Source organism: Pipistrellus hanaki (assembly GCF_964339955.1).
Source record: "Pipistrellus hanaki genome assembly, chromosome: 12".
In the NCBI taxonomy this organism is placed as follows: Eukaryota; Metazoa; Chordata; class Mammalia; order Chiroptera; family Vespertilionidae; genus Pipistrellus; species Pipistrellus hanaki.
In genome coordinates this window covers 59,708,031-59,722,060 of record NC_140514.1, presented here as the reverse complement: position 1 = coordinate 59,722,060, position 14,030 = coordinate 59,708,031, and the positions used below count along the sequence as shown (strand labels likewise).

The 14,030-nt window shown below is 47.3% G+C and overlaps 1 protein-coding gene across 5 annotated transcripts in view; it reads right to left on the bottom strand.

Moving 5' to 3' along the window:
• Positions 1-13,806, bottom strand: part of RNF149 (ring finger protein 149) — a 34,280-nt gene extending 20,474 nt beyond the window's left edge. For all 5 annotated transcript variants that reach the window (XM_084900522.1, XM_084900524.1, XM_084900523.1 and 2 more), the window contains exon 1: positions 13,204-13,806. In XM_084900522.1, the coding sequence (XP_084756648.1) occupies positions 13,204-13,792 (589 nt within the window). In that variant the 5' untranslated portion in view covers positions 13,793-13,806. The remainder of the gene's footprint in view (positions 1-13,203) is intronic.
• Between the last annotated feature and the right edge of the window lie 224 nt (positions 13,807-14,030).

Below are 14,030 nucleotides of genomic sequence, written 5' to 3'. Positions count from 1 at the left end.
GCGGACCGGAGCTCAAATGGCCGTATCGGTCTAGAGGCCGGAAGGCCGGCGGCCGCTGGCCTGGACCACCTCTGGAAGGCGGCCCCAGAGACTGCAGCCCCCGGGAAGAGCTGGCATAGGAAGAATTCTGTACTGTGCGCACCCGTTACTACTCAAAAACCAATTTAAAAATCCATATATAATGTTTTCCGCATTATGCTGAAACCCACAGTAACACCATTTTATCTTAAGAGCAAATCCAGTGTGACCCTCGCCATGGGCTCAGTTACTGACACACCAGAGGGCAGCCTGCTCAGGGCTGGGCTGGAGGGACCCTGTGGCGGGCCCACAAGCATCGCTGCACGAGCTGCGTGGCCTCACACCGGCAGTTCCCCCACCAGGAAGACAAGCATCTGGTGGCTGAGAAAGACACGGAGAGAAACACTTTGCTGGCTCTTCGGCTTGTATTCGATGGCACCGCACAAGCGGAAGCCCTTTATGTAAAGCTCCTCTCTGTGGAAGTCTCAGGAACACATGAATGTAGGGAGACCAGCCTCAGTCATAACCTTCACTCAGAAAACAAAACGGTCCCTGCCATGCTGAAGCCACACGCACAGCTGGCACCGCTGCGGCGCCTTCCTGTTGGTGAGAGTGCAGACAAACCCGGGGCGCCTCCCGCTCACATCTACTCGAAGCGGAGAAGGCCCACGGTCACCTTACAGAGGAAGCTGGAAGTGCTAAGAGCTGCCAGTGTCGCCAGCACCCGGAAAGGCTGGGTCTGGAAAAATCAGACCTGTACCGTCATGGGGGCCATAGCCTGGGTTCAACTTCATTCTGCTACTACTGTCTGGGCCACGAGAATCCATCTTCTCTGAGAATGTGTCTTCAGCTACAAAACGGAGAGGAGGATTTTCTATTTTGAACTGTCACTTGTTTAAAAAGAAAGTGGGAAACAGAGCTGCAGAAATGGGGGTACGTTTTACCTGGGGAGACAGGCATTTCAGTTACATCGGGGAGGACAGGAAAGGTTACAGCAAAGGAAAGTGTGAAACCCCCAGGCTGTGAAACCATCATAAAAACATATTTGGGATGGTAACTGGTCCAGTTTGGATGACCGAAGGTATTAATCTCATTATCCTCGTGCCCACTTCCAGCATGTCATAATTACAAGAGTTTCACCAAAAGGTTGGTGAAGCTTGGGGAGCTCAACAAGGGCTGAGTCAAAAGTAATTATCTGTTGGAACGGCTAAATGGCACTTCCCCCAAACCTGAATAGGACTGTCCGCTGCCAGACAGCTCAGGGCATGTTATTGCCTCCGTTGGCCAAACACCCTAACAGCTGTAGGCTATTCCCCAAACTAACCATGTTTCTGAACCCTCCCCTTTGAAACCTTACCCTTTGAAGTGTATGTCCCCACCTTGCCTTAGGAGAGATTGTGCTAATAAATAACAAGGGGTCCTTAGACAAGGGGTAGTCTTCCAGCTCCTTTGGCTGGATCCTCTGACCCACAATGCCTTTCAAAATTATCTTTCATTTTTTGGACTCTTTCTTGAATCTATGTGCAGCTCCTTTCTCCAGATTGCTGAACCCTTTGTAAGGCTGGGACGAGAACTCCGGCACCTCACATACAAGCTGGCACATAATAAATGTTTGTTGAATAAACAAACAAATGAATGAATGAGAGGTGAAAAAAGAACTGAGAGCAGAGAGGTTCTTCCACACCTAAGATCAGATGGGAGAGGGGTGAGGCGACTCACACTCATCATGAGCAGGATCCCTGAATGGAAAACACTGTCACAGAACCTGAAATTTTTACCTAGGAAATCAATCTTAGTTTAGCGAGTTAAAAGAAATAATTTAAAAAGTGTTTTGTGTCTAGGATGAAGGCTAACCTGTTTTCTGTGTAGACTGTAATTACATCAGCAAGATTACTTCTTCTTTTTTTTTTTTTTAAAGACTACTATCATTACTAATATCATCCTTTTTTTTTTTTTAATATATTTTATTGATTTTTACAGAGAGGAAGAGAGAGAGATAGAGAGTTAGAAATATCGATGAGAAAGAGTCATCAATCAGCTGCCTCTTGCACACCCCCTACTGGGGATATGCCCGCAACCAAAGTACATGCCCTTGACCGGAATCGAACCCGGGACCTTTCAGTCCCCCAGCCGACACTCTATCCATTGAGCCAAACCAGTTTCGGCAGCAAGACTACTTCTGAGAACTACTTTAAATTAACAAAACTCAGAATGAAGACTCATTCTGTCCTGTGATTTGCTTTTCTGGGACATTTTTGGAAAAACAGGAGGCAGGGCAGTTGATAAAATGCACTAGCTGGGTCACTGCCTGCACAACCCCCAGGGTGCTGGCCCTGCCCTGCTCCTGAAACATCTCTACTCCCGAGGGCCTCAATGGCTAAGACAGCACCTCACAACTCACTCCCAACTGCACAACCGGCGTCTCCACAGGAGGCACCTGCACTGTGAGAAAAGCCTCAGAGCAACTTTTCTTCCTCAGGCCTGATCATTGCTATCAGTCACGTTGCCTAAGAAAGTCATCTTGTGCAACCCTCCTCCACCCTTGCCCCAAATCTATACCCATCAGCATCAGACAGGAGAACTGCAGGCAGTTTGCTTTATTTTTGTCTTACACTTTAGCACAAGGTCTTTCACAGAGTACACAATAAAAAACCTACTTGAAAAAATAATAATAAGTATCAAATAAAGTATTCTTTAGCAAGCCAAATTATCTACAAAACTCTTCTATACCCAAAATAAAATTGGATGTATTGCCATTTCCTTTCAAATTTCTGTGTTCCTCCTACACCTTGTCAAAAATGTAAAAAAAATTTTTAAAAAGAAAAAAAAAAATCTGGTTTACAGTCAATAGCTTTAAAATTCTAGAGGGTTACCTTTGAGTCTAGCGTACCATTTCTCCTCCCAAGGAAACTACTTAAAGTAGATCTCAACATTCTATTGAAAGAGATGGGAACTACTGAAATATTTAAAGTAGTAGATTAGGTTTCTGTTCTAGAAAACTAATTCAGGCAGCAAGGAATACATTTTAAAGCTCTAGCAAGAAAACTCCATGAACTTTTGTTTTCTTTTTCCAAAAACTTAAACTTCTATACTCTCTCCATCTTTTCCCTTAACCTGGAGACTTCACATCAGCTCAATCTAAGGCTTTCAGTACCATCTACCCCTTTGAGTATGCAATGTGTCAAAGCCTCTTAGACATGCTTCTTTTTACATACCTATTATAATTTCTTTTTTTTTTTTTAATAAGTTTTTATTTTTCATATTATTACAAATGTTCCTTCCCCCGCCCCCCACCATTGCTCTCCTCCACCAGGTTCCCACCCCACCCTCTGCCCTTTCCCCTCTCCCCATTGTCCTCATCCATAGGTGCACAGTTTATGTTCAGTCTCTTCCCACGCCCCCCTCTCCCCTTTTCCCCAAGAATCGTCAGTTCACTCCCCTTCCATACCTCTGATTCTATTATATTCAACAGTTAATATTGTTCATCAGATTTTTTTAATTTCCTTGGTTTTTAGATTCACTTGTTGATAATTACTTATTTGTTGTTCATAATTTTTATCTTTGTTTACTTTCTCTTCTGAAAGAACCCCCTTCAGCAATTCATATAATTCTGGTTTGGTGGTGATGAACTCCTTTAGCTTTTTTTTATTAGTGAAGCTCTTTATCTGGCCTTCGATTCTGAGTGATAGCTTTGCTGGGTAGCTTATTTTTGGCTGTAGGTTCTTGCTATTCATCACCTTGAATATTTCTTGCCATTCCTTCTGGCCTGCATGGTTTCTGTTGAGAAGTCAGCTGACAATCGTATAGGTGCTCCTTTATAAGTTACTACCTTCTTTGCTCTTGCTTCTTTTAATATTCTCTCTTTATCTTTTGCTCTTGGAATTTTAATAATGATGTGTTTCGGTGTGGTCCTCTTTGGATTCCTTTTGTTTGGAGTTCTGTGCGCTTCCTGGACTTGTAAGTCAAATTCTTTCACCAGGTGGGGGAAGTTTTCTGTCACTATTTCTTTCAGTATGTTTTCGATATCTTGCTCTCTCTCATCTTCTGGGACCCCCATAATTCTGATGTTGGTTCGCTTGAAGTTGTCCCAGAGGTTTCTTACATTATCTTCAATTTTCTGGATTCTCTTGCCTTCTAGCTTCTGTGGAGGAGTGTCTTCTGGCTTTTTATGTTCCAAATCTTTGACTTGATTCTTGCGATCTTCCCTTCTGTTTTTAGGACTCTGTAGAATATTTTTTATTTCAGACAATGTATTCTTTATTTCTTGTTGATCCCTTATCATTTCTTGTTGACTCCTTATTAATTCTAGTTGATCTCTTTTCATATCCTCATAGGCCTTATCCATCTTTTCTAGGAAATTCTTGAAAAACCTTATAAGCGTAGATTTGAACTCTATATCCAGACGCTTTTTGTCCTCCATTTCTTTCGTTTGTGATCTATTTTGTTGTCGCATTTCGCAGTTACAGATGGGACGGGGTTTCAGGGTGGGGCCTGCAGCTTTGGCTTCCGTCAGCCCCGCCCTATGCGGGTCCTTCAGTGCTCGCTGCCGGCGCCTCTGAGAGAAAGGTGCCCTCGATTTTCGCCTGCTGCCAAACAGTCTATGCTCTCCCACAATGAGCCCGGTATTGGGGTTCAGTTCAGTTGGAAGTGGAGTTGGAGGTGGCGTTCACAGCAGTCTGGAGCCCCAGTCTCCTTCCCGTCAGGGCAATCCCGCGGCACAGCCGACCGTCCCTTCTCTGGGGGCAGTGTGCGCGCCTCCGGGACCTCCTTTCTCCGCTACCCCGGGGTTCCGACTTACAGCCCAGCTCCCTATGGCTGAGCCTGAGTCCCCGGGGTCTGGCCTAGAACGGGGGTTCAGAGCAGTTGGGGGCCCAGCACAGTCGGAGTTTTATCTCCTTTCCGCTAGGGAACGCCCGCCAGGCACTCGGCCTCCCTCCTCTCCGGCTCCGTCCTCTTGGCGTGCGCCACGTGTCTCCGTACCTTAGGCTTTTACAGCTCCTCCGTGCTTCCTTCTGGTTTTCTCCTTGCTTCTTGTTGTAGGATTTCCAGTCAGTCGACTTTCCTGTAGTTCTGGGTAATGTCCATTTTATATTTTAGTTGTATTTTATTAAAATTGTTGTGTACAGCTGCGGCTAGTTGCCTACCCGAGCAGCCATCAAGAGTGATATCTACATACCTATTATAATTTCTTTACAGGTCTCTTTCCCTCACTAGACCAGTACTACCTGTTCTCATTTATTAGTTTTGTAGCCCAGCATCAAACAGTGATGACCCCAGAGAAGGGTTTCTGAATGAATCCATCTGAAAAACTGGCTTATCTTCTGGCATTATAGTTGAAATGACCCAATAAGGGGAAATAGTTCACTAAATAGAAATGTAAATGTCTGCAATTTGAAGCTATTTTACATTTTTAAAGTTGGGTCAGAGTTAAGTGGACCCCAAAACAAATGCAGTTCTCTCCCTGGAATGTTAAATTATGTTTTCAATAATTTGGCTTGCTTAAAAATTTTTTTGTATTTAGTGAATATATTACTTAACACTCTTGCTGAGAACTCTGTAATTTTCCTAAATGCATTACTTTATTTCAATCATTCAGCCTTTTGCCACCCCTACCTCACACCACACATCCCCGGAGACACTTTATCATCTTAACTTGTCCTTCAAAACTCAATCTTTCTTCGAACTGTCCTAATTAATTCCACCTTCTATGAAGCTGCCAGCTGCCATTTCTATCTTGTTATAGCACCAAAATACGTATAAATTCAAAGCTAAATTTTTAGATTGTTTGTGGGAGTGCGCATTAAAGATCATCAAGAATTTATCAGTTTAGGCTGAGATAGTATTTGAATCCTCTCAAAATCACAACAAAATTACAATAGAACTGCAGAACCGCCATCACTCAGAGCCACCTGAAATCTAGCTGAACAGAATTTCTACAACTAAGGATTTGAAGAAGCAGCCACACTGATACTGGTAGGGAGGGAAGTGATGCAGAATGAGCAAGGCTGGTACCACACCTATGTGTGGCTGATAAAATCAGGAGAGATATCTCAGGTACAGTGACCCCCCACTCCCCAGGGGTGAAGTGTCCTAGCCCCACACTAGGTCCCCTCAGCCCAAGGCTCCAATGCCAGGAAGAGAAGTTCCCATAACTCTGGGCTGTAAAAACCTGCAGAGAATGTGGCTAAGTGAGACAGAGGCTGCTGGAGTTGCAGGCAGTTCCTCTTAAAGGGCCAGCACACGCACTTATTAGGACTCACTCCTTCTGAGCTTCAGCACTGGGGCAGCAGCTAAAAAGGTATCAGGAAATGCAGGGAGAAACTAAATTGTCCAGCACCAGAGTGAAAGCTGGAGGGGCAGCTTTTCTCCAGACAGAAATGCTGGCAGGGGCTGTAGTTCCTTTGATGAGCCCTCCCCGACAGAGCTGGCAGGTGGGCACCATAACTGGACCTCCATCAACTTAGCTAAAGCTATTGCCCCACCATGGTGAGGCCCTGAAGCACCGCTCCATCCAACTTGTGGGTCTACCTGATCTATTTTCATTGGCTTTTTCAAACAAATGGCCTGTCTTGGCTCATGCTCAGACTTTCTTAAAATCTCTCAAACAAGCAGCATCTGGCCTTGGTGTGCCTCATACCTCTCAGTACATTGCCCCAGACCTGGCACTAGTGACAGCTGGTCTTAGTTTGTAGCTTGGCCTCTCCTGGGCACCTCCAAGTCCAGCATAAGTAGCAGCCATCTGCAGACTGCTTTGCAGGTCCTGATGGGTGGCTCTAAGCAGGGCAAAGGTGGCGGCTGACCTTGGCCTGCACCTCCTGGGAGGTCTGAGATTCAGACCACATTGAAGTACCACCAACCACCTCCATAAGCACCACATTCTAGGGGCAGACTTAGCAGGCATGAGAGCCCTGCTAAGTTCTATTCTGTGGGGCCAGCTTCTGCACAGCTGATCCTCCATGGTGGTCACAGGCAGTCCTGGCAGATAACTGGCCTGGGAGTAAATCCCTCCCGTTGACATGCCAACAGCAATCACGGCACAACTACAACAGGAAGGTGTACACAGCCCTCACAGGGTGCACCTAGAGTGCCCAGCTTGGTGACTGGGGAGACTGTGCCCCTGGGCTCTACTACTGGACACTGACTGCATAAGACTCCTATATCAAGCCTGGGAGACAGCAGCTCTACCTGACACATGGATTCAAACAGGGAGGCTGCCAAAATGAGGGTACAAAGACACATGTTCCAAATGAGAGAACAGGACAAAACTCCAGAAGAACTAAACAAAATGGAGACAAGCAATATGCCAGGTGGAGAGTTCAAAACACTTGTTATAAGGTTGCTCAATGAACTTAAAAAGTAGATGAACTTAAAATTTCAATAAAGATATAGGAAACATAAAAACGGAACTAGAGCCGAAACCAGTTTGGCACAGTGGATGGAGTGTCGGCCTGTGGATGGAAAGGTCCCAGGTTCAATTCTGGTCAAGGGCATGTACCTTGGTTGCGGGCACATTCCCAGCAGGGGGTGTGCAAGAGGCAGCTGATCAATGATTATCACTCTCTCATCGATGTTTCTAACTCTCTATCCCTCTCTCTTCCTCTCTGTAAAAAAATCAATAAAATATATTAAAAACAACAAACATGAAACTAGAAACACAAAAAAGAACCAGTCAGTAATGAAGGATTCATGAACTGAAATGAAAAATATAGGAAATCAATAATACAATAGATGAAGCAGAGGATCAAATCAGATATTTGGAAGGCAAGGAAGCAAAAAACACTCAATCAGAACAACAACAACAAAAAAACCCCCAAAAATGAGAATAATAATAATAATAAAAAAAGAATAGTATAAGGAGCCTCTGGGACAACTTCAAGCATACCAACATTCACAAAATGGTGATGCTAGGAGGAGGAAAGAGCAATAAATTAAAAACCTACTTGAAAAAATAACGTTGGGTCCTAACTGGTTTGGTTCAGTGGATAGAGCGTTAGCCTGCAGTAAGAAGTGTGCAGGAGACAGCTGATGGATATTTCTCTCTCATCAATGTTTCCAAATCTCTATCCTCTCCCTTCCTCTGAAAAAAAAAATTAATAAAAAAAATTAAAAAAAAAATAATGTTGGAAAACTTTCCTAATCTGGTGAAATGTAGGCCCAAGAAGTTCAGAGTCCAAAACAAGATGAAACCAAAGAAGCCCACACCAACACACATAATTAAAATGCCAAAGGTTAAAGACAAAGATAATCTTAAAAGCAGCGAGAGAAAAGCAGTTAGTTATCTCCAAGAAAGATCCCATAAGACTGTGAGCTGACTTTTCAACAGAAACTTTTCAGGCCAGAAGGAACTGATTTAAAGTGATGTAATGCAAGGACCTACAACCAAGATTTCTCTATCCAGCAAAGCTATAATTCAGAACTGAAGAACATATAAACAGCTTCCCAGAAGAAGAAGTTTAAGGAGTTCATCACCACAAAACCAACATTACATGAAATGTTAAAGTCTTCTTGAAGAAGAAAAAGAATAAAATGGCAACAAACATGTATCTATCAACATTTGAATCTAAAAAACAAAATAGACAAACAAACAGACCAGAAACAGACTCAGAGATACAGAGAACATTTTGATAGTTACCAGGGAGGAGATTTGGAGGATGGATATAAAGATAAAAGGATTAAGAAGTACAAATTGGTAGTATCAGAAAAGAGACATAAAGTACAGCATTGGGAATATAGTCAATAATATTCTAATAACTATGTATGGTGTCAATTAGGTATGAAACTTATCAGCATGATCACTTAGAAAGTTATATAATGTCTAATCACTGGGTTGTACACCTGGGATGAATATATTATTGTATGTCAACTGTAACTGAAAAATAAGAATTATAGAAAATAAAAAAATGTGTTATTCATAAAAGATTATTGTGATCTGCAAACACAAAATGCACATCTCTCTTAAGGTTAGAGTCTTTTTTTTTAAATCCTCACTTGAGGATATGGTTATTGATTTGAGAGAGAGAAGAAGGAGGGAGGAAGAGAGAGAAACATCGATGTAGAAAGTGAAACATTGATAAGTTGACTCCCATACATGCTCCAATTAGGGATTGAACCCACAACCTAGGTATATGCCTTGACCTGGAATCAAACCTGCAACCTTTCTGGTGTATGGGATGATGCCATAATCAACTGAGCCAGCAAGTTGGGGGAAGTTTAAAGACTTCTTACAGATCTTTGTCATCTCCCTCCACCCCTACTATGGCCTCTTCCCCAAACACAGTTCACAGCTCTAAGCCTTGCCATACTTGGCACTTAGTAAACAACTATCAACAGAATGAAAGCACCAATCCTAAAAGGCCATACCAAGATTTCAGCTAAAGAATCATCCAACTTATTAACTGCCAGTAACTACATTAAGGCCAATCCTATATAATAAAGAAGTAATAGGCAAATTGACCATCACTCCAACGCACAAGATAGCTGCCACAAGATGGCCAACAGGGGAGGGCAGTTGTGGGTGATTAGGCCTACAGGGGAGAGCAGTTAGGAGCGACCAGGCTGGCAAGGAAGAAAAGTTAGGGGTGACCGACCAGCAGGGAAGAGCAGTTGGGGGTGACTGGGCCAGCAGAGGAGGGCAGTTAGGGGCACCAAGCCAGCAAGGGAGGGAAGTTAGGGGTGCCCGGGCCAGCAGGGGAGGGCTGTTGGGGGTGACCAGGCCAGCAAGGGAGGGCAGTTAGGGGTGACCAGGCCAGCAGGGGAGGGCAGTTAGATGTCGATCAGGCTGGCAGGAGCATGGTTAGGGGTGATCAGGCTGGCAGGCAGAAGTGTTTAGGGGCAATCAGGCAGGAGAGCAGTTAGGACCCAGCAGTCCTAGATTGTGATAGGGATGTCCAACTTTCCGTTTAGGGGTCCCAGGTTGGAGAGGGTGCAGGGTGAGCTGAGGGACACCCCCTCTCCTGTGCATGAACTTCATGCACCTGGCCTCTAGTCTATAATAATAAAAGTATAATATGCTAATTATTGAACAGCAAATGACTGACCAGATGACCTTCCAGACAACCATCTGGGACCCACACTATGACACCCACTGGCACAAGGCCAGCCAAGGCAGGTGGGATGTGATTGGTCAGGGGCCTGGCCATAACCCCATGATCGCCCCAAAGAGGGAAGCAGGTGCCGGCAGCAGGGGTGGGGGTGGAAGGACGGCCTACTCTTGCATAAATTTTGTGCATTGGGCCTCCAGTACTGTATAAAAACTTTCATTTCAATTATTTGACTTGTATCAATTTTTACTGATCATGTTCAAACTGACTTCTACCATCTTTGCAATGTCTTCATTGTTGCTTATTGCTCTCACTAGGCACAAACTCCTCAAAGCAGGCATATGTCATATGTATTTCTGTCTCTGAGAAGACACAATACGTGGCTCAGTACCCATCTGCTAAAGGGCATCCACTCTGGGCATTAGTGTAACCCTTCTTATAGCTGTTCTGACCTTAAAGTCATGATTTATTTTAGAGCCACACTATAATACTGATATAAACCCAAAATGTCTTATACTGATTTCTAATAGAATCAAGCAACATGTTTAGAAAAACTGAAGAAATTCTCGCTGAGACTCTCATGATTCAATTTGAGAAGTGGCCATCTCCACCGGTGTTGTCTCACACCAGGGTTACACAGGAGCACTGCGTAAAAACCCAAGGTTTTTACTGGCTCTAGCCTCATCCGGACAAAATACTAGAAGCCTAAGTCTGCACTGCCTTCAAGTAACATTTCAAATTCAAGTTTGTCACAACTGCTTCTTCTGACTTAATTACATTCATTCAATTTTAATTCTATCCCATTCTCAAACAGTCATGATACATTCCACCCTTGCCCCCAGTTGGATCAAGTTCTGTGAGGGTCCTTCTTTTCCATCTTTACAGTCACCATGATACTTCTACTGGACTAGCCCAGCAGTCCAACTGGATTCTCTTCTTCCAGTTTCTCTTGTGTTTAATCCCTTAGTCACACTGCTCCCAAATTGGTCATCTCCTTTTAAGCCAGTGGTGCAAAAAGCTGGATGATTTAGTCATCCCCACTCCTCCTCCTGCGTGCGCCCCTCCCTCCCGATCATGGGGTGATGGCCAGGCCCCTGACCAACACTTGGCAATATCTGGAGACATGTTGTCACCGGTGGGTAGAGGCCAGGGATGCTGCTAAACACCCTGTAATGCCAAGACAGGCCCTCCCACAACACAGAATGGTCTGACCTTCCATCACCTTGCTGCTTTGGGCCAGTCATTTACATTCTTTGAATGTTAGTTTCCTCGTTGGCAAAGGGCTGTCAGGAGGGTTATGTGCTGCCCTAGACCAGCAGTCGCCGACCTTTTGGACCTCACGGACCACCAGCGGCTGGCGGACCGCCGGCAGGCCGCCGCTGGATAGAGGCCTGAGCACAGGTACTGTCACACATTAAAAAACTGCTGCTCCTTCTTCATTGTCTCAAACAGAATTATTCTCACAGCAGCAAGGCTAGAATGGACCCTGAGAATGGGAACAAAGGCTTACTAGAGGAAGAGTTAAAATAAGAAGTGTTTTCCTGGGCCTGGATAAACTGTATGTCAATAATACAAGCAAGGTTGCTGAACCACGGTTAGGACCAGTCCTGTTAGTCTAGAAAGATGGGAGTGCCTTATAAAAAAGTGCAGATTGAAGTCCCGCCAGTGTGGCTCAGTGGATGAGTGGTGACCTGTGATTCAGGAGGTCATGGTTCGATTCCTGGTCAGGGCACATGCCCAGGTTTCGGGCTTGATCCCTAGTGGGGGTTCTGCAGAAGCAGCCAGTTTGTGATTCTCTCATCACTGATGTCTCTCTCCCTCCCTCTTCCTTACTCTCTGAAACCAATGAAAACATATTTTAAAACAATGCAGACTTAGGAAACTGCAGGCTGATGGGCCTGCCGCCAAGAAGAAAATGGCCACATCAAGATGTTGTAGAGTCAAGCTTGGGTACAATGTAGACTGAAGCTTGGGTACAATGACAACTGGATAGATTTGTAATCATTGGAATAACTGCCCATCCTCTAAATGGCCGTCTCCACTTCCTCTCCAAACCCACTTCCTTTTTGTTGCAACTGAGGAGTTTTGCCTCTACTATGAGGTCAAGCCCTTCACAATGTCCTGGACACCATCTCTCCGAGACCTCCTCTGCGACTCCTCTTCTCCAGCCCATCTCCAGCAGACCATCCTTCCCACGGCCAATGCTCGCCCTCCAGCCCTCCGGGCCAGCTCCCCCCAGGCCTCAGCCCCTCCCACACCCTTCCAGCAACCTGTGACCACTTCCTCCTCTCAGCTGACTTCCGTTCCTACCACTTCGCTACCGTAGGGCAAATCCAAAGACACTTTCCTGACTTCGCTTTATTGTCAGGTTCGAAACTTGCGTTCAGAAAGCCAAAACAGAATGAAAAAGTTGCAGAAGTAGCAGAAACTTTAAAAGATTTTAATAACAGTAAATTCAGAATGAGTCATGATCTTGCAAGAACAGAAAAAACAGTTCTGCTGCGTACTGGTTCAAGGCAGCGGATCCAGTCCTGAAGATACCTCACAAAAGACTTTTAAACGATCGTTACTTGTTGAAGAGGCAACCTGTTGCCCTGGGGAGTGAGTGTAAGTAGGAAGGCTCACCTGGCAAAAAGCAAGATCTTTTCTTGAATCAACCCGGCATTAAAAATTTCATCTAAATTCAAGGCTAAACGAATCTGATTGGTAGTCAAGCCAGTGCCCTAGCCTTCCATTTAGTGAGTGAGACAACACACCCAAACTAAGCCCAGGCTTTCGGGCTCAGAGGTGAGTCCGAGATCCCGGCTTAGTTGGGAATGCTCAGACGTGTTTTCAGTCAGGAAACCGGAGCTACCAAGCGCCCTGTGCTGGGGAAGGGCGCCCGCCCCGCATGCCCGGGGAAGCTCAGGGCCCTGCCGCCCGGCTCGGGGACGCGGGGTGGAAGGGGACCACGGCGAGCAGTCAGGAGGCTCCGGCTAGAACCACACTCCTCCCTGCGGATTTTAATTTCTCTCGCCTCCACCACGGCCTCGGGAAAGGGCCAGGCGAAGGTACCTGTGGGTAGGCTGGCGCCCTCCTAACGGCGCCCAGCAAGGCCAGGGCTTCCCTGAGCCCGGGACCGCCCGCCCGAGCCCAGCCCGCTCACCCGCGTGGGCCAGGGGCCCGGTGAGGTTCCCGTGGCGCTCCTCGTTGTAGATCACCACCGCCGAGGCGTTGCTCCGCGCCGCCGCCAGCACCTGGTCCTTGAAGGCGCAGCCCCCACGCGCCACCAGGGCGACCCAGGGCGCGGCCGCGCGGCCGCCCGGCGCGGGCACCACGAAGCGCGTGCCGGGCGCGCAGCCCGCGGAGTCGCCGTCCGCGGCGCGGGGGACGCCCACCAGGCCCAGCGCGCCCGCCTTGGGGGAGCTGTCGCCGAAGCGGCCGCTCTCCGAGACGCTGCACACGGTGCGGTTGGTGTGCCGGTCCACGTACTGCAGGCTCACCACGGCCGAGTACCACTCGAGCGCCTGGCCGCCGGCGCCCGGCGCGCACAGGGCCAGCGCCAGCAGCGCCCGCAGCGCCAGCGCACCGCGGCCCGCGCCGCCCGCCTCAGGCCGCCGCGTCATGGCCCCGCCAGCCAGGAGGAGCGCCGGCGGCCCCGGGCCTGTGGGAGCGCCGGCGACGGGGAAGCGGAGGAGCACAGGCCTGCGTCCGCCGCCGCGGGAGAGCGCGGACGGTGGGCGGGCGCAGCGCATGCGCACGCGGAGTGGAGCAGGATGGGTGGACGGGAGCGGGAGGGGCTACAGGAGAAGCCCAAGGGCCCTGTGACTGGGGGCGGGGCTAAGGGCGAGGGGCGGGGCTGTGGGCGGGGCGGCGTGGGGGGGCCGTGGGCTGCGGGAGCCGCGGACCGGGAGCTGGCGGCAGCCCACACCCGGCCTGCGCGCAGGCGCCGTGGCCCGGCGACCTTGTGCAAGGGGACCCAGTGCCCCGGAA